At 43.7% G+C, this 25,258-nt stretch overlaps 1 protein-coding gene across 1 annotated transcript in view; it reads left to right on the top strand.

Moving 5' to 3' along the window:
• B3GNT2 (UDP-GlcNAc:betaGal beta-1,3-N-acetylglucosaminyltransferase 2) overlaps positions 1–20,926 on the top strand; it is a 34,528-nt gene extending 13,602 nt beyond the window's left edge. Inside the window, exon 2 of the mRNA XM_075925617.1 lies at positions 18,297–20,926. Coding sequence (XP_075781732.1) covers positions 18,306–19,499 — 1,194 coding nt within the window. The 5' untranslated portion in view covers positions 18,297–18,305 and the 3' untranslated portion in view covers positions 19,500–20,926. The remainder of the gene's footprint in view (positions 1–18,296) is intronic.
• Positions 20,927–25,258: the final 4,332 nt, after the last annotated feature.

Genomic DNA, 25,258 nt, shown 5'->3' with positions numbered 1-25,258 from the left:
ATCCGCAGCGCAGCATGGACTCCATGTTGTGCTGATGCTTGGAAATGCACAAGAGCCATTGCTGGGAACTCTTGCACATTTCAAAGCTGGCACACTGTGTGCAGGCCAGAGTCAGCAGAACTTCCCGCTTGCCTGGGCTGTAGGTGGAATTCCTCATTCCTCCTTTGAAATGTACAAGAGCTCCATGAGGGAAGTGCCTATCGACTTGTTGAGTAGTTGGAGAAAATTCCATCAACTACTCTACTCGTAAAATAACCAGTAGTTAACATCCCTAGCAGGGATAGCTTTCTGTGTTAGTATTTCTGTGATGTGGTGTGTGGCTATTAGTGAAAATTTGCTTCAGGTTGGGAGGGCTGTGTGTAGGCAAGGATTGGAAATTTTCCCTCTTTGCTATTCACACATTTCCCATCAACTGCTGTGAGTGAGCCAAATCCACCTTGATTGGAATAGTTAACACTGATCCTACACTTGATAAGTAGATATGCTTCTGTGTGTGTGTGTGTGTGTAATTATATATAAAAAAAATAGGGGGCTGTGCCCCCTACTCACTGCACTTGCCAACACCCTGTTGCAGTAGGTAGGGAACCACAGGTCTCCCACAGCCCCCGGCCACCAGGAGGGCTAGGCTGCAGCCATGCTAGCCTGGGCCCCTTCTCCCTCCATCCTGCCCCTTCCCCCAACCATGCCAGCCAGGGCCCCTTCCCCTGCGCCCCCTCCCCCTGCCAGCCTGGGTCGTTTCTCTTCCCCCCAATCCTAATTCTCCCCCCTATTCCTGGCTGTGACTGGCTCTAACCTCAGTGGTTGGGTAGGCTCGGGTGCCTGCCCGCCCTGTGGGGGGCACAAAGAGGTGCAAGTAGTGCAGTGGGGAAAGCAGCAGCAAAGGGAGCACTGCCCCAATCTTTCCCCATGCATTACCGTCTGCGCTGCTCACTGCCCCAGCTCTGCCCGCAGAGCCCAGGGCCACCTGTCCAGTGGCTGGGAGCGGAAGGAAGGAGCAGACAGGTTGGTGCGGTAGCTCTCCTGGGTGGTTATGGGGTGCTTGGGCAGCTGCAGCAAGTGCAGCCACTGGGAAAGGGTGAGTCTTCATAGGGGCAGCCGGACTTTGGGTGGTCGGGCACTGCATTTTATCTCCCCAAGAGTCATAGAATCATAGAGCTGGAAGAGACCTCAGAAGGTCATCAAGTCCAACCCCCTGCTCTAGGCAGGACCAATTCCAACTAAATCAACCCGGCCAGGGCTTTGTCAAGCCGAGACTTAAACACCTCTAGGGATGGAGACTCCACTACTTCCCTAGGTAACCCATTCCAGTGCTTCACCACCCTCCTAGTGAAATAGTTTTTCCTAATATCCAACCTGGACCTCTCCCACCACAATTTGAGACCATTGCTCCTTGTTCTGCCATCTGTCACTACTGAGAACAGCCTCTCTCCATCCTCTTTGGAACCTCCCTTCAGGAAGTTGAAGGCTGCTATCAAATCCCCCCTCACTCTTCGCTTCTGTAGACTAAACAGACCCAAGTCCCTCAGCCTCTCCTCATAAGTCATATGCTCCAGCCCCCTAATCATTTTGGTTGCCCTCTGCTGGACCCTCTCCAATGCGTCCACATCCTTTTTGTAGTGGGGGGCCCAGAACTGGACACACTACTCCAGATGCGGCCTCACCAAAGCCGAATAAAGGGGAATGATGACATCTCTGGATCTGCTGGCAATGCTCCTCTTAATGCAACCTAATATGCCATTAGCCTTCTTGGCTACAAGGGCACACTAGCGGTGGGGGAGCCCCCAAGAGCTTGCTGCTGGCCAATAAGCCTGGCTGGGAACCCCATTCCTAGCACCTGTCTCCAGGCTGCTGTCCCAAGCCCCATACCCTCCTGCCTGCCCCTGGGCTGTCACTGTTGTGATGTGGGGTCTGCCAGGTACTGTGCCATGTTTCTTAGCCCTGTGGCATGGGGGTGGCAGAAGGGGAATAGGGGCTTAGTTTAAAATAGTAATTCCAAGTAGCGAGGTTGGGCTTAAGCTGGGGGCGGGAGGAGAGATGGAAGAGGTGGGGTGGGACACAGAGTGATGTGATGAGGTCATTGTGTTGTCCTGCAGGAAAACTGTTCTTAATACATAGAGAGAGAGAGAGATCCCTACTTCTGTGATTTCCACTCCATGCATCTGACAAAGTGTTTTTTCCCAACAAAAGCTTCACTGTCCCATGGAATGGTGCCTAGACCACAGCCCCAGTTAAGAACAAGAGACCTCTACAACTTGGCTTGAGAGCCAGCTGGCTTTATAGCTCAAGCTGTAGAGGCTCCTATACTAAGTTTCAGAGGTCCCAGATTCAAATCCATCTGGTGGTAATTACACCCACATAAATTTCTTAGGCTTTAAGGTGCCATAGTTTTGGCAGATACAGACTAACATTGTTATCTCTCTGATACTTCATATTTAGAGACAACCATTTAGGTAAAATGTGGGCAGATTTCTGACAGTTATCGCATTTTCTTTTTCTTTCTATTTTGAAGTTTCCAGAGTTCTGCCTCTGAATTGGGGCCATGGATTATAGTTCCCGTCTCATGAACTTTGGTTTAGATGCTTTTAATTTAGTTTCACAAAAAGCTGTTAGTGCAATCAGTATTCTTCTATCAGGACTCACTCCCTTCACAGTACTCCAAGCTCAGAGAGAGGAACATAGTTCAGTACCACACTTAAATGTACTGCCTCTAAACTACTATGCTAGCCATTTCTCTTCTGTATTCTCCCCCTCCTTTTTTGCCTGTCCTCCGCTCCCTACTGTGCACCTTCAGCAACAGGTTGTATCTGTTTCTGCAAGCATTGGCTCCTGTTTTCCCCTCCCCCCGGGGCACTTCTCTCCTCCCCCGTCCTCCTCCCCCCCCCCCCGCACCTGGGGCAGTCAGCTTGATGGGAGCAGGTACATGTGGCTCCCTGCGTGTACCGGCGCCTGCCTGCCCTTCTTTCCCTGCACTGCTGCCTCTGTATGAGAGGCAGCAGTGCAGGGTGGGGGAGAGGTAGACCAATGGGAGCTGGTGCTTGTAGGAACTAAACTGGCTTTTAAACCAGCTCCCCATGAACACTGGCTCCCCTCCCCCTGCTGTGGGAGGCAGCGGGGGTTGCTACCTGTAATCAAAAGTGTTAACCAATGAGCCCAAGCTCATTGGTTTTAACTCTGTTCTTGGCTACATGGTCACATCCCAAGTGAGACCTCTATTTGTATGTATATTTTTATACCATTGCAACAAATAGGACTGGTAAATTTTTCCTTGATTTGAAAGAGTAGTAGATATATCTATGCATCAGTGTAAACCCAGAACAACTACATCAGTGCAGCTACACTGATGTGAAAATACCCAGGGCAGACAAAGATTGAGTCAGAAGCAGTCTGGCTTCCTTGGGACTTCCTCCTTTTTCTTGAGTTCCTATAATACATAGATCAGACACAGAAGAGACCATTATGATCATCTACTCTGAATGGCAAAGGTTTTCCATGATGCTAATGATTTCTTTTCCTCAAACCTCTTCAGTAAAGTCTGTCTGCATGACCTATTCAGATTGTTACATTTTATGCTGCTGGAGCTGCTGTTGCTGACAAGCTGCCTGAACTCAAAATTTACACCACTAGCATTTTGGTCAGTAAGTGCAGCATGCCCAGACCAGATGGGAAACAAGAGTTGTCTTAAGACACAGCTGTGTGAGTTTACACAAGGGAAAACATGTGGTGAACTGCATTACTTATTTTGTTGTTTTAAATCCAGTTCCTCTGATTGGCTAGCAATCTTACATAATCTAGTTCAACAGCAGTTGCTGACTTTTATGAAACTTACTGAGCTGCTTGTCAAACTATCGTCTTTTAGCAATGAGTTCTACTGACTTTCCCTTTAAAAGAATATTTGTCTTCAATTTTAAACTTGCCTATTTAGTTTGTGCTCCAATATACTGTATACAGATTGAACCTGACTAGTGGCATCCTCAGCATTTGACCAGTTCCGTACCAGAGAATTTTCTGGACCAGGGTAGGTCAATATTGTCTAGCAGCATAACCAACACTTGCACTGCTTACTGGGCAGTTAGGGGTAAATTAGAACTAAATAACAGCACAGAACAAAGAGCCAGGTCTGGTGGCTGTAAACAAACATTACAGGACTGCAGAAAATTTGGCCATACCCATGATAAGTGGACATCCGGCTAACTACAGTCATTCCTGACTACAGATGTTTCTGGACCGGAGAGTTCTGATTCAACCTGTAGTTGCTATCCTACATAGCAGGGATTCTCAAATTTCATTGCCCCATGACCACATTCTGGCAACAAAAATGTGTCCACAACTCTAGGAGGGGAGACCAAAGCCTGACCCTGCCTGAGCTCCGCCTTCCCAGGTGTGGGGGGAGAGGGTGCGCCAAGGCCCAAGCCCAAGGGATTCATCCCATCTATAACCTGAACCTTGCCACTGAGGGCAGTAGCCAAAGCCTGGGTCCTGGTTGGTGGGGTTCAGGCTTGGGCTTGTTTTATTGTCTTGGACCCCAGCCAGTCTAATACCAGCTCTGGCAACCCCATTAAAACAAGATCACAATCCTACTTTGGGTTCCTGACTCTCAATTTGATAACTGCTGCTATATAGCGAATAATATAAACGTTCAAATGGCTTGGATACCAGGAGACATCTACTTACCATCTAAGATGCCTGCTGGAAACAGCTAAAACTGAACAGGGGGAAGGATTGGGCCCAACCTAGGAGGCTGCCTAGCTTGTGAAAGAGAGAATTAGAATTGTTAGGGTAAGAATTTGCATGTAACAATTTTCGTAGTATATTAGAAGTAGATGTTTTGTTTATTTTGACTTAATAACGTACTTTGTTTTCACTTTTATATTCACTCAAATCCTACTTTATATATAAATATTTTAGAGTTTTTGTCTATGGTGCCATTTGTACAAGAACACCTCCTAAACTGTAAGAGCTAGGACCACCAAATTTGGTATGCGACTTCCTCTTACCCTAATTTAAACCAGGGCCAGGGTTGGATTATGCCTGGAAAATGTGAGGTGCTGGGAATGGGTCTGTTTTCTATACCTTGGAAAGGGAGGAGGCAGAGAGGAGGAATACAAAGAAGGGGGGCAGAGAGAGGAGGAATGTGATACTGGGAATGGCCACTAGGGCAGATGCAGCACCAAGAGAGTGGCCAGCAGGACGGAGGCTCCACCATCTTGTCTGCCAGCACAGTGGGACAGGAGGACTCCTTACCAAACCTGGAGCCTGCCCTCCCAATTAGCGGGCAGCTGGAAGCAGGGGGCAGCCCCAGAACCTTAACTCTCCAGACAGTCTGTGGCAGGGGGGAAGGAGGGGGTTGGGAGTATCTCCTGGAACACCCCCTTCTCCTGCTTACAGCTGCAGGCTGCAGGAAAGGCAGCCCCTACAGTCTTGCCTTCTCCCCCCAGACATCCTGTAGGCCGTGTGTGTGGGGGTGGGGGGCTGCTGCAGAACGGGGCAGCCCCGCAACCTGACTCACTCCCCTCATAGCCTGATGGCTGGGAGAAGAACAGGGAGGGCCTGCTGGCAGCAGAGAGCTGCCCCAGCTCCTCTGGGAGGATTTGCCACAAGAGCAGTGCCATCCTTGCCACCATGGGCAGCCCCAGTAAGCCCCTCTCAGCCCTCTGGCCTGAGACTTCTGACCTGAGCCCTGTGCCTCCTGCCTGCCGTGAGGCTCCTCCCTCGACCTTCCCTGAGGCCTCCCCCCACTCCCTTCACCTGCCCTAAGCCACCCACCCCTTGTCCCTCTTCACCCCCAAACTCACTCCAGCCTTCGTTATCCTTCATTTTTGAAAAATCCAGTAAATAAAAGCATGTGTATCTTTTTCGTTTATTTTTTAAAAAATACTTCAGCTAAAGACCTGAGCAACACTGGGTACATCTGCTAATACTTAATAAAAACACTTCTCTTTATTATCAAGCCCAGTGTAAATAATTACCACCTGAGGTGGAGCAACCATTGTGCATATTTTTCTTTCATTGGTAAAAAGGTCAGACTTATAAGCTTTCTCTGTGTACAACTTTTATACAAAGTAAGAGATTTATTTGGAGATATGGTCCCTGTTGGAAGTTGAGTTCTTCGGTGCTCTCAATGGCCTTATCTAATCCCTCCCAGAGTAGAGCTGGTTCAGGATCTGTATTGCTCTGCTTGGGTGCAGTAATGCCAACTCTGTGCTTTGGCCAGGGGAGACCAGAGCTTCTGGCCTAGTGGGACATAGGTTGGGAGTCCCAGCGGGCAGGAAGGCAGGCATCAGTGACTTGATTAGCCCATGGGGTGGCAACCCCAAGGAGACTTCTGTGATCTAATCCATCATAGTGCCTACTAAAACCACTTTTTTAAAGAAAATAATGAATTTGAGGAAGTTAATTGCTGTAATTTAAGAAATGGTTCCCCTTTTCTGTCATTCTGCCATTAACTTACTCATAATATGTAAATTGTATTTTCAGAAATGTGGTGGGGTGGCTGCCCCACATTGTCCAGGAAGGGGTTAGAGCAGGCTTAAGGGAGCCAGTGCAGAGTCCTAGCCAATCAGGGAGAGACTTTTAAGAAGTCAGTTGGATGGTAGCTTGGTGGGGCAGTCCTGTATATAATAGAGATGTAATAGTGTAGTTGATCAACCGATTAGCAAAAGCTTATCGGTTAATGGTATAGACGACAAGCCTCCCCACCCGCCAGTAAAATTTTTAGCCGGCTGTCAAGCAACCTGGCTCAGTCCTAGCTTGTGCTGGGTCTGGAACCTACCCCTGCTGTGGCTCTGTGTTTAAAGTGTATTTGGAACCAGGTGGGCAGGCAGCCTGACTCAGTTCTGACTTGCGCTGGGTCTGAGAGCTCAGGGACATCCCCCCCCCCCCTCCCGGACAGAGGTTGTGACAAAGGCAGCAGTGTGGGGCAACTGGCAGCTGGTCCGTGGGGGAAGCTGGGTTTTAAGCTTAAACTGCCAGCCCCACCTCTGGGGACTATAGAATAGTTGAATATCAGAGGGATAGCCATGTTAGTCTATAAGGTGCCACAGGACTCCTCACCGCTTTTGCAGATTCAGACTGAAATGTTGGAGCATAAGCTTTCATGGGCAAAGACCCACTTGCATCTGACGAAGTGGCTCTATGCCCACGAAAGCTTATGCTCCAACACTTCAGTTAGTCTATAAGGTGCCACAGGACTCCTCACCGCTTTTGTAGAATAGTTGAGTAACCAATGAAAATTCATGAGGCTAACCAGTATTTAACATCCCTAGTATGTAAGGAGCTACCCAGCAGAGAGAGGCAGTTGGGTCCTAACCAGGGATAGGTGCTGGACTAGTTTCCAGGGAAGTACTTTGGAGAAAGCAGTTCTAGTCAGGCTCAGGGAGCTAGATAGAGGAAGGCTTCAGCCTGTTAACTGCCTCCTGTTTCTCTGGCAGGTAAGAGGAGAGTGAAGGAGAGCAGGGATAAGGCTGCTGGCAGAGGGTCCGTGGGTTGGGACCTGAGTAGTGGACGGGCCTGGGTCCTCCCCTTCTCCTTTTCACCATACTTTGCCAGGACAAGTGGCCTTTACTTACTATGACTTGCCCCTGAGGCAGAGGAGCCAGGCTTTAGGGCCACAGTTGGCCACAGTGGCAGGGGAAACTGAGGACTGCTAATACTCCAGAAGGGGGCAAGAGACCTGTATGGTGGGCAGTGTCCTAAAGAGGGAAGCACCCTGCTGAAGATTGAGCTAATTCCTGGAGTGACCAGCAGGAGATGCCGTAGTAGTGACAAGAAACAACAAAAAGCAGTATGCTCATAAAATGTTAATGTAAAAAAATTGTAATTTCTTTTATTAGGTCATTACTATCCTAATATTTCACACAACTAGCATTGTTGCATAGAACTCTGCTTTTAAAAAGGGCTTATAATTGTCCCACAGTGAACTAAACTGAATCTAATTTGTCACTAGTGATTGCTGCCAGTGCTGCCGTCTTTAGAACATTCTTTTCAGCGACAGTACTTTAACAGTAGTTATTGAAGTCAAAGGAAACAAAATGTAGCAATAGTCAGTTTTCATACCGGAGGGAGGTAGACAGTGGGGTCCCCCAGTGATCTGTACTGAAATCTGTGCTGTTCAGTGCATTCATTTAATGATGTAGAAAAGGGATTGAACAGTTAAGTGGCTAAGTTTGCACGACATAAAATTATTCAGGTTGGTTAGTTCAAAGCTGGCTGCAAAGAATTACAGGAGGATCTCACAAAAACTGGGGCTTGTCCACACTATGAGGTTAGATTGAAGTTAGCCATGTGAAGTCAATCTTTATAATGAATGTGTCTACCCCACTAAGCCCCTTCCACCAACCTTAAGCGATTTTAAAATTCACTGCTGTACTGTACCTTGATGAGAGGAATCATGATAAATTTGACCTTTCAGGGTCGAATTTTGGGTAGTGTAGACACAACGCTGTCAATTTAACATTCTTGCAGTCTGGGAGGTGTTCCACAGTACCTCAATGTGACTGCTGGCCAACTCTTTCAACTCTGCTGCATTCCTAGGTACCCAGGAAAAGCCCTGGAAACTTGAATTTAATTTCCCGTTTGGTCAGTGTGGACACCCGACCACAAATGCCCAGGGTCACAAACAAGCTTCAGCATGCAGAAGATACTACAGCTGATTCCTGTGTGGGGAGAAGAATCTATGCTGGCGTAACTCTGAATCAGCAGAATAAACGCTGATATCTCTGCTAAAAACGCACAGAGCATGGTGGGAAAAGCATATAGCCAGGATGCTTAGCAGTGCCATGTTAGAATGAAGGAGCTTAGGCAAGTGTATCAGAAAACGAAGTAAAAGTCACTCCCGGACAGAACCACAGATATTTTGCTTCCATAAGCAGCTGCATGGGATTCTAGGGGGACCCGATCAGTATCCCAAAACTGTCAGAGGATATTTCCAAAGCAATGCTTCCTACAGCCTTGGGCAATAATAAGGACGTTAGAAGATGATGATTGATGAGAAGAATGCTCAGCAGGGGCAAGAGGAGGATCAATTCTCACTGACAGCCAGGAGCTCTTCCTAACTGTAGAGCCACTCCCTTCCCAGGGCCTGCTGTTGCCAGACCTGAAGGTGGGAAGGGTTGCTCTGATGAGTTCATATTTGTGGTCACTTTACAGTGATTAAATGTAATTGGGTTCAGTGTGTGTTCTGTCTTGAACAACTGAGTTAAAATGGCAGCTGGCACACCTACACATCAGGTTTTCCCTGGAAAAGTTTAACATGTGGCGATGGAGTGGGAATCCTTCCTGCCCATCTCTACAAAGCTTTCATTGAGAGATTCTTCAATCCTTTTCAGAAGATTTCTGGGGAAGGCTTTTTCCCTCCTGTATAGTAGGACACCTTGCAATGCAAGTCAATGGTAAGCGATTTGGCATCATTGCAGCACAAAGCAGAACAGCATAATGTCCAGGTCTCTGGTGGCATTCATTCAGCATCTGCTTCCTGTCATTCTCTCTAATTTGGAGAAGACTGATATGGTGACTGATCTGAGTAAAATAGGCAAAGTTTTGTAGCTGATAGCACTGAATCCACCTCTGTTTGCTTGTCTCTCACAAATTGAGCCCAGGTGTGCTGCCCTTTTTGTGATGGACTTGAGGGATCATCCTGCAGAACTACTACACTTTGCAAGCATGCGGTGGGGGTTTGGAAGTGACCCAGCACTAACTCTACACATCTGTGCCTCTATTCCTCACACCCACTATCCCCCCCTACCCCCGCTGTTTGCATATGCAACCATGTGAATGAGGGCTCTAGTTTACAAGCACCCTTTCCTACATGTTTCAGAGTGGAAGCAAAAGACCCCTTGTAATGTGTTACTTACTATACCTACCTACAAATCGAGTTCTACTGCCCAGCGCTCTGCCATATGTTATTTTGCTAGCAGGCGCTCAATTTAAAGTGCAGAGTTCAGCTTTGTACCTAATAAACGTTTTGTGCTTTATTCCCTGTAAAAAAGTTAACCTATTGTTTTTTTACAGTATATCTCTGTAAAATGTATACTTGTTTTCTTCTCCCCTGCCCCCATGCAGCTTGTACCTCTCTCTGCTCTAGCAGTTAAGCTTTTTCAGATTAGAAAGTTAAGACATACATAGGACAAAATATTTAACAGGCTCATGCAATCCACCTGCACTGAGAGGATACAATTCAATCATGATATCAGTGGCCATCCACAACAGGAGGACAGGAAAGTATGTGGGGAATATGGAGCATAACACGCAGGATGAGACGTTGACACTCATAGGGGAGCAGATCTGATGAGGCACTGGGCAGAGGTGCAGGTAAAGTAGCTAGAGCACAGAACCCCTTGCCCCCATTGATAAACCCACCTGCCCTCCTAACCAAGTTCCATATGCTTCTCTTCCAGATGTCTTATATTTCAGGGGGAAGACCTAGGAAGCCTTTCACTCAACTCTGAGGGAAGGTTAATGGAGCATAAGGATGTTATTCCCACAGTGATTTTAATAAGCTGCATGTCCTTGTGTCCCTCCTCCCCTCCAGTTATCAGACCCTGTCACACCCGCAACTCCTTTTCTATTCAATGATGCCTGTGTTCACTATGTTGCCTAAATAAAAATGTGTGATTTAAGAACAAAAGGACCTTTATTCACTGTGACAACTGTGGTTGGAGGTGGGCAGTAAACGTACAGTGGAAACAGCTTGGTAATGAGCAACACTCATAATTGTCACATCATTATCTGGTCTTTTATTAAACTGGTTTTTGAGGCACACTGTGCATCAGAGAGGCATTGATAGGCTCTCCTTATTGCTCTGGTGTCTGGCTGCTCATAATTGGCCATCAAGTGATCTGCCCCTACCTCTTTCCCTGCCAGAAACTTTTCCCCCTTACTTTCATAGATATTATGCATCATATGGCAAGCAGCGTCAACAGTGAGAATATTGCTTTCACTAAGGTCAAACCTAGTCAGTAATCTGTACCAGTGCTCTTTTTAAATGCCCGAAGGCACATTTTACCACCATTTTGCACTTGCTTAGCCTGTAATTGAACTACTCCTTACTGCAGTCCACAGAGTTGACTGGTGAGAAGGCACTCGGCGTCACCAGCCATATGACCCTTTTTCCCCTTTTCCCCCCTTCCTCCCAAGCCTGAGGAAGGGCTGGGACAAGTTACCTCCACCCCAGCTCCCATCTCGCTCCTGTCCTCTATCACCCTTGCTCCACCTTCACCTCTCCTCTTTTGTGCCCTTGCTCTGCCCATGCCTCACATCTTCCCCTAATTGATGTGTCCCAGGGTACTACCAGGGTTGGGAGGGGCTGGCAATAGGGGTCCAGCTCCCCTCACTCACTGGCAGCGGTGGGGGAAGTGTAGCAATGTGGCCTCAGCAAACTGCTCCCTAGCTGCATCACTCCACTTCTCATCAATGGGTGCAGGAGCATTCCTGCCACCTCCCTCGAGTGATGCTTCAGGAGAGCAGAATAAACTGAGGCTGCATTGCTCCCCTATCTGTGCCACAGCTCATGAGTACGAGGTGGGGGCAGACTTCTGCTGCAGGCCCCAGGCCTCCTCACTAGTTCTCCTGTAATACCCAATAATTCTGGCCTTGCCAGTTGCTGGCCAGCCCCGTACGCCTCCTGCCCATGGCATTTGGGGGCATGTATGCCCCATACCTACACCTGTGTCATCACTGGCTGTCCAGGCTGCCTGTGTGAGGTTTCGTGAGTCGGGAGCAAGGGGTGGGCTGAGTCTCCAAGGATAGCTGTTGGAATTCTAGCATCACCAATGGGAATTTTCCAGTCTGGAAAGACACACTTCTGTTTTTCAACTTTCTGAAGAGATCAGAGTTCCTAAAGAGACATCATACACCCTTCCCACATTGATATCGGTGAAATGGCCCTTGTGACCACCAATGTTTGCAGTACTATTGAGAAGTACCTTTTGTAGTTTATGTACTCTTTGGCAAGGTGGTCTGGTGCCAAGATAGGGATACGTGTTCCATATATAGCCCCACCACAGTTAAGGAACCCATCATGGCAAAGCTGCATATTTCCTGCATATTTCCCAGAGTCACTGATCTTTCTAGTAGAAGAGTATCGATTGCCCTGACTACTTGAATCACAGCAACCTCCACTATAGATTTACGCACTCTGAATTGATTTCTGACTGACTAGTAGCTGTCTGGCGATGCAGACTTCAACAGGGCTATTGCTACTTGTTTCTCAACTGTCAGAGCAGGTCTCATTTTGGTATTGCTGTGCTTCAGGGCAGGGAAAAACAATTTGCAGGAGTCCATAAAAGTGGTTTTAGGTATGTGAAAGTTCTGTGGCCACTGGTCATCATCCCGTAGCTACATAACTATGTGGTCCCGCCTGTCTGTACTTGTTTCTTGGGACCATTGGCGTTCTGTGTCAACATGCCTGGCTGCTGCCAACATATGCCAATATCTCCATTCAGTGCATTTCTGTGTATCTGTATGTGTGGCCTCTTCCCATTTTTCTTTGCACAGGTGGGTCCAGACTAGGTTCTGGACACACTGGAGGATAATGTGCAAGGTATTTACAATGCTTGCCACAGCAGTCTGCAGCTGAGTGTCATCTATGCTTGCTGTGCTATAGCATTTGACAAATAACCAGAGAGAAAAGGATGCAAAATGACTGCTGTTGCTTCCTCTCTTTCTGCCTCCCTCCTTGAAAGCAAGCGCATAATGGGAGGCTGACAGCATGTAATCGGAACCACCCATGGCAATGTTTTTACCCATCAGGTTTTGAAGCCTAACCCAGAATTGAACCTATGGGATGGGTACCCATAGTGCATTACTGTAAGAGTGATGATAGCCATGGTAGTGGGAACGCACTCTGTGCGCTGTGGGTATGAGGACATGCACCTTTTACGTTATAAAATTGGATGCTAAATGTTGACCTCAGTAAAATTGGTCTTATTTCTAAGAGTAGACATACTCTGTGTTACTATAGCAAAATGGCAGATGAAATTCAGTGTTGATAAGTGAAAAGTAATGCAATTTGGAAAATGTAAATTCAACTATTTATGTACCATGGTGGGTTCTAACTTAGCTGTTACTCAAGAGGAAAATCTTGGCTGCACCATGGATATGGATAGTTCTTTGAGTTCTTCAGCTCAATGCAAGCAGCAGCCAAAAAGACATAGCAGAATTTTAGGAACTATTAGGAAAAGGATTGGAAATAAGAAGATATTAATAATGCCACCGTATAAATCCATGATGTATCCATATCTTGAATACTGTGTCTATTTCTCTTCACCTGATGTCAAAAAGGATATAATGAAACTGTAAGAGGTTGAGGACGACAAACAGTACCAAAGGTATGGAACAGCTTGGCAAGATCAAAAAGATTAGGGTTCATCTTAGAAAGAGATGACTTTTTTGTGTGTGTGTCTGTGTGTGTGTGTGTGTGTGAGTGTATGTGTGTGTGTGAGAGAGAGAGAGAGAGAGGTCTATGAATCATGAAGAGCATAGAAAAAAATAGTGTTGTTTACCCTTTCCAACAATAGTAAAACTGGCGGAAGGGCTGTCATTCAAAATTAATAGGTACCAGATTTATTACAAATAAGAGTAAGTACTTTTCACACACCATTCATGTTAACTTGAACTTACTGCCATGGGTTGTTATGGCGGCTAAAAGAATAACTGAGTTAAAAAAAAAAAACTAGATTAATTCATGGAAGATAGGCCAAACAATGGATATTAGACAAGATGGTCAGGGATGCAACACTATGCTTGGGGCAACACTAAACCTCAGATTGCTATAAACCAGGAGTGAAGACGGAGATAGATATTCCAAAATTGCCTTGTTCTGTACAATCTCCCTACAAGCCGCTATCAGAGATCGGATACTGGGCTAGAAGGGCTATTGATCTGATCCAGTCTGGCAGTTCTTATGAAATTGGCTGATATGAATATAAATGTGGCCAGCAATGTTGACTACAGGTTGAACCTCTCTAGTGTGGCACCATGTGGACCTGAATGGGTGCTGAACCATAGAATTTGCCAAACTATGGGAGGTCAGTATTGTCTAGAAGCATTACTAACACTTTCACTGCTTACTGGGCTCTCAAGACATTTAGGGGTAAATTATAGCTAAGTAACAGCACAGAATGCTGAGGCTATGTCTACACTCACGACTTCTTGCGTGAGAAATATGCAAATGAGGCTAAGCATGGAATATCACTGAGCCTCATTTGCATACCTAATGAGCCGCCATTTTTGCAGAAGAGGCTCTTGTGCCAGAAGGAGCTGTCTACACTGCCCCTTCTTATGAAAGAAAAACCCTCTTCTGCAATGCTGCTACGCTGATTATTTTCAGGAATAACAGCATATAATGGTCTTCTGTTATGTGTTTTAGTATTTAAATTCCTGGAATGTCATTGCTGGTTAAGTGCTGTCATATGGGTGGAAATTGGGTAAATATTGCATTTTATTAATATCAGCAGAACTGACTTAAATGGGGCCTGTGTTTTATGTAGTCTTGCCTTAATCTTTGTATTAATGCCCATCAATGTGAAAGCTATTTGCCTATCTTTGCATATACATGCAACCACACTTAAGTTGTGGCCCTTGGCATGTACTGTGAATATCATTGTGGCCCCTGGGGCTTCCAAAGTTGAGTAGCCATCAAGGATGAAAACCTATGAAAGGGATGAAAACCTGACATAAAGGATGAAAACCTATTATTGCCGCCATCAATTATTCTCTTCAGTTAGCAAAGATCTGTGGGTGGTAGTCGTAGAGGTTCCAGATCTGCTGATAAACAATAGAAGTGTTAATGTGCTACATGATGGAATCTGTTTATACAATTTACTTTATTAAAATCCTAGGAAATTTAAATATAAAAAAAAACCTTAAAAGAATGTGATTGCAAAGACAAACATGCAAGCACTTAAAAGTTAAAAAAATACCAGAATTAAGGTTGCCTGTGGAACTTTAATTCATCCCTCTTGGGCATAGATACTATGATAAAGTCTTTGTATGATGGCATACTATTGTTTTTTAACAGGGCCCCTATTTCAATCTGTGCACAGGATGGACTGGCTGTAGAGATGAATCAGAGTTGTGTAGTTAATAGAGTTGTGCAGGCCCTAGAATTTCTATCCCATGGAAAAATTCATATTTATTAAATGGTTTTAATTTTGATTCAGAGTGAAATGTCAGAAATTTGAAATTGTCTGCAGAACAGAAACGTTTTGAAAAAACTCAGTTTCAGGGGAAACATTTTTTTTAAAATTCTGGACCAGCTAACCACATAGCTCCCTGGCAAGATGGCTGAAGAACCAGGCAAGAAGGGTGGGGAATGTAGGAAGCTGGCCAGTTTGGGAAGCTAAGTAGTCTGGCCTGCTCGCTGGGGAGCTTGCCAGATGGACAGTTTGTGAAGTGTGGAATGTCTGCTGGATGAACTGCTGGGAAGGTGGGGAGTTGTCTGTTCCATATTGAAACTTTCAACAGAATCAGCACATTATCATGGAATATCTAGGTTCTGTTTAATTAGTGTTTCCAGTGGAAAACTTTCATTAGAAAATTTCCAACCAGAGGCCTGTGCACAGGAATTTCTGGCAGGGGGAGGTGTTTTTTTTGGTAAATATTGATTGTATTGTCGTTCAATGAACATTCATAAGAGGTTAATGAAAATTTGAGTGGAAACGGTGATTGGTAAAATGATTTTTGTTATACTAAAAATGCATACTGTAATAAAGGTTTTATAGAAATTACCTTCTGGGATCATGGCGGGTAGCGCAGCCATCATGGCCCCCCCTCCCTAGGCTGCCTCTGCCTGCTGCTGCTCTATCTGCTCCGCAAGACCAGCACTGAGTGCAGGTGGGGCTTCCAACCAGCGGGGCTGGGCCCGGGCCACTCCTCACAGGTGGTGGTGGGGGATGCTGTTCCCCTGGCCCTGACGCTGTTCCTCAGCTTCACCTGCCCTGCCCCTCACAACACAGCACTCTCCCATCCCCCTAACTGAGCTTCCTCATGCTTGCTTCGGGAGATCATGGGGGGAGGGGTCCATTCACACCCTTTCCACCCCCTGTGTACGGGCCTGCATAGGTTTGAAAGAGACCTCAGGAGGTCATTGAGTCCAATCCCCTGCTAAAAGCAAGGACCAAACTCAAATTCATCATCCCAGCCAGGGCTTTGTCAAGCTGGGACTTAAAAATCTCCAGGGATGGAGATTCCACCACCTCTCTAGGTAACCCATTTCAGTGCTTCACCACCCTCCTAGTGAAATAGTTTTTTTTTAATATCCAACCTAGACCTTCCCCATTGCTCTTCATTCTGTCATCTGTCACTATTGAGAACAGCCTCTCTCCATTGTCTTTGGAACTCACCTTCAGTTGGGTTCAAATCCCCCTTCACTCTTCTCTTCCAAATCCCTCAGTCTCTCCTCATAAGCCATATGCTCCAGTCTCCTAATCATTTTCATTTCCTCTACTGGACTTTCTCCAATGCATCCACATCCTTTCTGTAATGGGAAAAGGGGGCACAATTCGATGCAGTACTCCAGATGTGGCCTCACCAGTGCTGAATAAAGGGGAATAATCACTTTCCTAGATCTGTGGGCAGTGCTCCTACTAATGCCCCCCATTAGCCTTTTTGGTTACAACGGCACACTGTTGACTCATATCCAGCTTGTCATCCACTGTAATCCCCAGGTCCTCTTCTGCAGAACTGCTGCTTAGCTAATCTGTCCCCAGCCTGTAGCAGTGCTGGGATTCTTTCATCTCAAGTGCAGGACTCTGCACTTGTCCTTGTTGAACCTTATCAAATTTCTTTTGGCCCAATCCTCCAAATTGTCTAGGTCACTCTGGACTCTTTCCCTAACCTCCAACATATCTGCCTCTCCCCCTAGGTTACATTGATAGATATAATTCATTAAACGGGCAGTTTCATCTTTCCACCCTACAAAATGACCTCAGACCTCATTTTAATGGAGTCACTAGGGCTGGAGTTAGACTGGTTGGGGCAGAGGGCCAAAGGTGAGACTCGTGTTCTCTGCTTGAGGCTCACGTCTGGCTTCAGGCCTGAGCATCGGGGCTTAGGTTACAGGCTGCCCAGCTAAGGATGAAGCCCTTGGGCTTTGGCTTTTGTTCTTCTGCCCAGGGGCTGTGGGGACCAGGCTTTGGTTTTTCCCCCCTTATACTTCCGTCTGAGGCGGTGGGACTCAGCCAGGATCAGAGTTTGGTCCCTGCTCCCGAGGTTATGTAGTAATTTTTGTTGTCAAAAGGAGTGTCATGGTGCAATAAAGTTTGAGAATCCCTGATGTAATCTATTAATTGGTGTTTTGTGTTATTTGACATACTAACAGGTATGTCAAGAAGAAGGTAGCAATGGGTAGAGAAAATTAGATAAAATATCTGGCCAGCACATTCAAAGCTTAATTATGTATTTAATTTTATATAATAGATGAAAGTATATGCTTGGAAACAATATTATGTGATAGTAGACTATTATTTTAAGAGTCCTGCCAGAAGAGGGAAGGAGTAGGCTCTGTGTCTTTGAGAGGGAAAAAAATCCCCTTCACAATATTGATAAGGTCTGTAATATGGCTTCTTTTGTCTGACTCTTTTTTGGTAGTTCTTCTCTTACAGATTACTCTAGTGCTACCTTCTGCTACAACTCATTTTCTTTCCTAGCAAGAGAATGAAATTCAGAATTATGAACAAGGTTTGCTATTGCCTATGCAGGCCTGAATAGCAGCTTAGAAACTGCCCAAGCTTTTCAGTTTCACTTGGCAGCTACTTGGGAAAGCTATGGAAAGTGACAAACTGTAGACTCGGAAACTGAGTTTTGCATCAGTTCACATTTGGAAGGATTTCACAACTGTAAGGGATGGAGAAATAATTAGAAAAAGACCAAAAAAAAAACCTCCAACCCCATCCAACTGTATTCTGCAGAACTTGAGACCTTAGGCTTACCTTATTACTAAGGGAAGGTTTACCACCTGCTGAGAGCAAATGGGTTTTTCAGAACTTTATTATTGTATAATTTTATCTTGTGAATCTTTTGGAAAGATATCGCTTGCAATTCTGCTTTAGAAATTCAAATTCAAAATTTTTCATCATTGTTTGTTCTCTTGATTGACAAACTTCCTATTTCTAATGGAAACAAACCTCCGATATATACAAGTGCTGTCTTGCAGCTTAGAGGGTAACAATTTCATTTTGCATTTTCAGTTTGTAAATGTAAACTCTTGGTTTGCTGATTTTTGTACATCTCTTGTATTCCTATAAAAATAGAAACCTGTTTGAAAAAACTGAATAAAATCTAACCACAATTTTTCTTTTCAGATATGAGAAATGAGTGTTGGACGCAGAAGATTAAAGCTGCTGGGAATTCTAATGATGGTAAACTTTTTTATTTATGTGATTGTGGAAGTCTCCAAAAGTGGTGGTCAAGAGAAGAATTCAAAAGGACAGGTTATATTACCCAGCAGCAAATTCTGGAGGAAATACACTCCTCACAAGGCCTATTGGAACAGACAGCAACAGAAGCTGGAACTCTTGTACAACCCCATTTTGACCTTGCTTTCCAATATGACTGTGGAAGAAAACTTAATTTCTAATGCTACTGTTCTGAATTCCTGTGAACCTGATCCATCAGTAACTTCAGAGGTTAAAGACTTTGCAAAATTGCCAGACAGATTTAAAGACTTCCTGTTTTATTTAAGATGTAGAAATTATTCATTATTAGTGGATCAACCGAACAAGTGCAAACACAAACCTTTCCTGCTGCTGGCTATTAAGTCACTTATACCGCATTTTGATAGAAGGCAAGCAATTAGGGAATCTTGGGGTAAAGAAATAAAATCAGGGAATGTAACTGTTGTAAGGGTCTTTTTGTTGGGACAGACCCCTCCAGAAGATAATTTTCCTGACCTTTCAGACATGTTGAAATTTGAGAGTCAAACTCACCAAGACATTCTTCTTTGGAACTACAGAGATACTTTCTTCAACTTGACACTGAAAGAGGTGCTGTTTCTTAAATGGGTCAGCAGCACATGTCCGGATGCCCAGTTTATTTTTAAAGGGGATGATGATGTTTTTGTGAATACCCATCAGATCCTGGATTACTTGAAGAGTTTATCAAAAGACAAAGCCAAAGACTTATTTATAGGTGATGTGATCAAAGATGCTGGACCTCATCGAGAAAAAAAATTAAAGTACTACATTCCTGAAAGTGTTTATGAAGGTTCTTATCCTCCATATGCAGGAGGCGGTGGGTTTCTGTACTCTGGTGATCTGGCATTAAGACTGAACAATGCATCTGACCAGGTCCTCCTCTACCCTATTGATGATGTTTATACTGGAATGTGCCTTCAGAAACTTGGGCTTGCTCCGGAAAAACACAAAGGCTTCAAAACATTTGATATTGAAGAGAAACACAGAAATAACATATGCTCCTACACAAACTTAATGTTAGTACATAGCCGAAAACCTCAAGAAATGATTAAGATTTGGACACACTTGCAGGATCCACACTTAAATTGTTAAATGTTTAAAGTAATGTGCATAAGTGTCTTCAATTTATTTTTCAAGGTTGGGTCTAGTTTCTATACTGAACCATTAAAACTCTTCTTTGTTTTCACTTGGTGATTTTTAAAGTTAATTCTCCTAAAATCATTAGCTAGAAACATTTGTCCAGTACTTATAAAAGTAAAAATAATACTACAATAGCAAATTTTTGATAGTATGGCATGAACTGAGTCCTACTCTTTCCACTGTTCTAGAAGTTATGATGTTTCAATATTTCACCTACAAATTGTAAAATAGACTTGAGAAGTTATAACTCAAAATCCTTCATTGATTCATGATTAGTTGACACCATAATGTTGGAAAAAATGGATTATTCACTTTTCATTGGTAGTGCATCTTTCTTTAACTGTGGTGGTAGAAGCTGTAAACACAGACTTTCCTTGAGAAAACATGTTTGTGTGAAATAGCACTTGAAATTGGGAAAGTCTCTAATTTTTACACAAAGTAAAAAAAAAAATTACCCTAATTATTGAAAGCTTTTTAATTTTGTAACTCTTCCTCTATCACATGCTACTCCTGAACAGTATTCACTCACTTAAATGTGATCTGCTGTGCAAAATGTCTGCCTGTATCAGAAAGGATACTGAATCTCTGCTGTTTAAAAAAAAAAAAAAAAAAAAAAAAGTTACATTCTAAAATCACAATATAACTTCAAATGGGATAAAGTTTAAGAGATGGACATGTAAGGGTGCGAGGATAACTTTTATGTTACATTTTACTACTAGGCAGTTTTCTGTCTTGAATCTTGATTTCTGTCTTGTTAAACTTTACAGAATCAAAGTTCTCCTGTTGTTTTATTTACATAAAAGATAAAAGGCTGCTCTGGCCAGTCCTTGTTTTCTGTGTTGGTGTTAAAAACAGTTATCAGGTAGCTTAATTTGATATGGATAACTGAAGTCTGTAATTGCATATCACTCAGGAAAGCATGGATTGGATCTCTTCTATAAACTAATGATAAATTTACAAAAGTGCACATCTTAAAAGTTTAAAGTTCTGAAATTGAGATTTGGAAATTTCATGATGTGTCATGGCGGTTTAACGTATGTACCAAAACTCCAGAAATCTTTTCTTGCCATATTTCCACATGTTGCTTATATAAGAATTTATTCAAGTAGTGACACGTTCTTTGTGTGTGTGTGTATGTATGTATATGTATGTGTGTGTGTGTGTATATATATAATATATATATATATGAGAGTGCCTGACTATTTATTGTTCAGATTGAAGACCAAAACATTTTCTTAAACATATTTTGTGTAACATTTTATTTGTATACAGTGTTGTCAGTCAAGTATTTAAATAGAGCATGATATTTTAAATCTGTTGATGTAATATGTTAAATACTGTTGTTTTTGAATTTGAAAAATAAAATTGTGATTTACGTAGTTCTTGTGCCTCTTGTATATTTTGTATTTAAAATGAAAGCTGCAAAACTATCAAACATTTCACTGCATAACCAGTAACAAGCTATATTGAAGAATTTAAGACTATGCTAAATTAGGAGTTTATTCAGTATATTTCTGTTTTAATCCTAGAATGCAATAGCAACTGAAGAAAGACAAATGTTGAATTGTAATTATGTATTAACTGTCTAGGCATTGTAATACAAGTAAGCTAAGACAACACTATAGTAAAGAGCAGGCATAATTTTTAATGACATTTTTTAAGGATCTTAGGGAAAAAATATCATTGGGTTCAGAAACTGGATCCACTCATGGAAGTTACTATGTGTCTGAGCAGGATGGAAAGGGGATATTCAAAAGAAGTTTGGAATGAAATTAAAGCATAGCAATTGTGCCCAACATTTTACTTATTTTGGTACCATTTAAATAAATACAACAGCCACATCACTTAGGCTTGGTTTCTTTACACATTAGAGGCTCTTGTTCTTCCTTTCCCTGAAGGAAGTGATGTTCCCTTTCCACTCCACCTCTACCACACATACACTTGAGATTCCTGGCCAATAAGCAGAACTATGGGGCTGTGCCAAGGATCCTAGCATGTTTTAGTATGTCCAGAGTTATATGCTGCCTCTGTCTGTCGATGTGGGGGAGAACTGGGCTGAAAGAGACCAAACAGTTAAGGAAACCTTAAGTACTGGAGGGAGGGCGGCAGAAACTGAAAAATTGGAACTTTAGGGAAGGACAGAAACACAAATGAAAGTGGGGTACAGAGACCTATAGGGGTACATCTACACTGCAATGAAAGAACCTCAGCTGGCACAGCTCTAATTCAGGCTTGGGCTGTGGTAAAACTGCTTTGTAAACATGGGGTTCAGGCTGAAGCCTGAGCACTTGAACCACCATCTCACATGGTCTCAGCACCTGGGCTCCAGCCTGTGCCTGAATATGTACAGAGCAATTTTATACCTCCACAACGTGTCACGTGAATGTCAATTGAAGGGAGCTAGCCACAGCTATGCCATGGGTCTTTTAGTGCAATGTAGATGTACCCATAAGGTGGCGTGTGGAAAGAATGAAGTATTTTTGTATAGAAGGATGGGGATCTGCTTACGCACGTGCTATTAGCTAGTTGTCTAGAAGGGTAAGGGCCAGCACCTAGGCACTGTCCCGATTTTCTCACTCTCCATTAAGGAGAGTACATACTTCCTCTTCTATTCTGAGAGAATGTTCCACACTCTGGGTTTTTCCCCTGTGAAAAGTTTCCCTTCCTTTTTCTAGGAATTTTGCTTTCTATGATAGTGCAATGCTTACTGGATTTAAGTTATCAATTGATTTCACCCTCCGGGTTGTGGGAAGGGGAGAATGGTAAGAACGCATAGAGGGAACAGCTTGGGAGCTCCGGAAAGGAATAGCAGTGAAAAGATTGGGGTGCTTGTGGAAAGAGGGCAGTATGGAAGGAATTGGAAAACCCAAGTGATTAAGGAGCATGGGAGAGAGGGAAAGAGGAAAAGAATGGGCACTTGGTAGTAGAGAAATGATAGGAAAAAGATGTCAGTGACTTTGTGCATGAAGAGCAAACGAGTATCATCAGTATCAACCTGGTGTTCCCTTTTATAGAGACAGACAGATGGGCTCTTCAGACAAAAGAGCAGGAGGGGAGCAAGTGAGAAAAGCAGGGATAAATTTAGAGAATAGAATAGTACCAGGGGAAACGAACATTAAATGGAATAGAAGATATATTGGAGGGAGAGGGTACCTAGGATATATGTCCTGGGGCAACATGGAACTGACAATAAGAGACAGAGGAAATGATAAAAGCTTTAAAGGTTAGTGTATTTAAATTGTTCAGGTTCCTTATTTTGCTCAATCATAACCGTGTCGGAGTGCTGAGTACTTGATAAACAAAGCATGCAGTCTAGTATAAAAGTGAATTGGTGATTCAATTGAGCTGGCATGCATTGTGTTGGAAGACTGAATTAAGGGCATGTGAGATTAAGTAAACACAAGGGTGAGTAGTTATTGGTGGAATGGTATGTTAAAAACTTGTAGCAGAGATTTGAAGGAGAGGAGTTACAATATTTAGTAAATGGAGGTGTGAAGCTGTTGCAGCTATAGGGAGCTACGTGAAATGCAAAAATTAAAGCTACATTTTAATTTTTAAAAAGTGTGTGTGGGGGGGGGGGAGCCAAGATGAAAGCACAGATTGCATCATGCAGGAGTGCGGAAATGTTAACCTTGCTGCGGATTCAGAAGAAAATGACTGGGACTAGTGAGATACATGCAGCATGACTGACAAAGAAGGTAGCATTGGCTGCAGCTTGGAGAATAGAACAGAAGGGAGAAAGGTGGAGGCAGAAGCATTCTGTACCAGTCTGTGCCAGACAGCTGTTAGAGGCACCGTATTTATTGGGTCTTTATCCTCAGAAGAGTGGGGGAAGGAGAAAATATGAATAGGTCCCCCGAAAGGAAAGATTATTCAGAAATGTTAGAAATTGCTATTTTCTCCTGCATTGGTTTAACAGCTCTGGACAGAATTAATCATTTAATGTCCAGTCCTGCTGAAAGGAGACAGATTTCCCTTTTATTAAGCTGAAATCTTCTAGCACATTAACTAAACCTAGCTTGGCACCTTCCCCATTTTCTCTGTCTCCATTTGGGAGACTGCATGCTTCCTTGTCTGTTCTAAGAGAATGTGCCATTCGAAGCATTTTTCCCCCCTGTGTAAAGTTTCCCTTTAGACTTAATGGATTTGTGGTGTTGGGAGTTTCCATAACAAAAAAGGTTCCTCTTACAGTTATCAGTTTATTGCCAGAGACTTGGAAGGTTATATTTGCAATGTTATTGAGGCACCAAAAGATGTAGATAAGTATGCAGTCATATGCTGCTTTCTGTTTTGCTGCGCAGCATATTGGATTTTCAGCAAGGGTCTGAAATCTAGACATCTTCACCTTCAGGATGATCATGCCGCCAATATGAGCAAGCTCTCCATTTTTCCAGTAGTAACCTCTGGGACCCACATCAGTGAGTATAGAACTTGCCCTGCAGGTTTGTACCGTTCACAGGAGATGCCTCATGCCAGAAACCCTACAAGCAAGGTTAGGTAAGGAGAGGGAAAACAGCTTGAGTGTACAATGACTGAGGAGAGGGGTTCCTTTTATCACAAGCAATTTAGCATGAAAACTTGCGTCTTCTGCATCTCACAGTCCTCCTTTCCTCCTCTGGGTGACCTAAGTTTCCCTAGATGTGTATGGGATGATGTCTGGGAATCATCTTGGAGGTTGGACCCATCAGAGGGAGACCCACAGGTAACAGCTGGCTCAAGATGAGGATTAGGGAAGGGGGAGGACGGTGGTGGAGCTTCAGACAGAATTAGACTTGCAGTTGAAGATTCTGGAGGGCTCAGTTATGGTTAAAAGGTATAGGCTGTGAGAAGACACAAACCGCTCCCTTTTAGGAGGGAAGGGAGTAGGGACACATTGTGTATGAGCAGCAGAGTGGCAGAGAAGCTGCTGCTTGTACTCCTAAGAACCCAAAAGAGCTAGCAGCATTTCCTTTGTTGTGTAGCTCTCCTGCAGCTGTGTACGATATTACAGCCATTATGCAGCTTGACCTTCAAGGGAGATTTGTGAGTGTCATGAGGTATGTGACATTTGGTGAGTCTGTCTAAACTCTTTTGGTTAATCTCAATTTGTGATTTTGTTTGCTGAAATCTAATTAGGCCTTTATAATATATTTGGCTTGGCTAAGAAATGTCTAAAATATTGAACTTTATTACTAATGAGCTCAAGCTAAATTCTAGCATGATGACAGTGCACATCCTAAGCCAAACTTCTCATCCACTCTGATTTGGTGGAGTACCTCACTTTGCACCATGTGTAATCATTTACATCTTGTGCAAGAAGGAAAATCAGGCATCTCAAAAGACAGCTATCTCAGCAATTCCCATTTGCGGGTCTACAAACCTTTATGTGGGTCTGGAAAAACTATTCATGATTCAATTGTTGTATACCTTTAGACCTTATAGGGATCATTTTGTGTAATCAGCATAAACCCAATGATCTATTCCTTCAACTAATCTACAAAGGAGTGACCCACAGATTGTTGGCTGCCAATTATTTCAGCAACAAAATTTCCTACCAACATTTCCTTTATTAGAAGTCTCCACTGTTGCTTTCGATACAAAAAATAAGTGATTTTTTTTCCACCAAGAAATCACCTAACAAAATTTGAAGCCCTTTCCCCTGTTTGTAAGTTTGCACCAGTCAGATCCAGAGGGTGCCAGACTAAAGAGGTTCAACAAGTATATCACTTTTC

Source organism: Pelodiscus sinensis, chromosome 3 (genome assembly GCF_049634645.1).
Source record: "Pelodiscus sinensis isolate JC-2024 chromosome 3, ASM4963464v1, whole genome shotgun sequence".
Taxonomy (NCBI): domain Eukaryota; kingdom Metazoa; phylum Chordata; order Testudines; family Trionychidae; genus Pelodiscus; species Pelodiscus sinensis.
The sequence above is the reverse complement of the archived record's forward strand: the minus strand, read 5'-3'. Positions and strand labels throughout refer to the sequence as shown.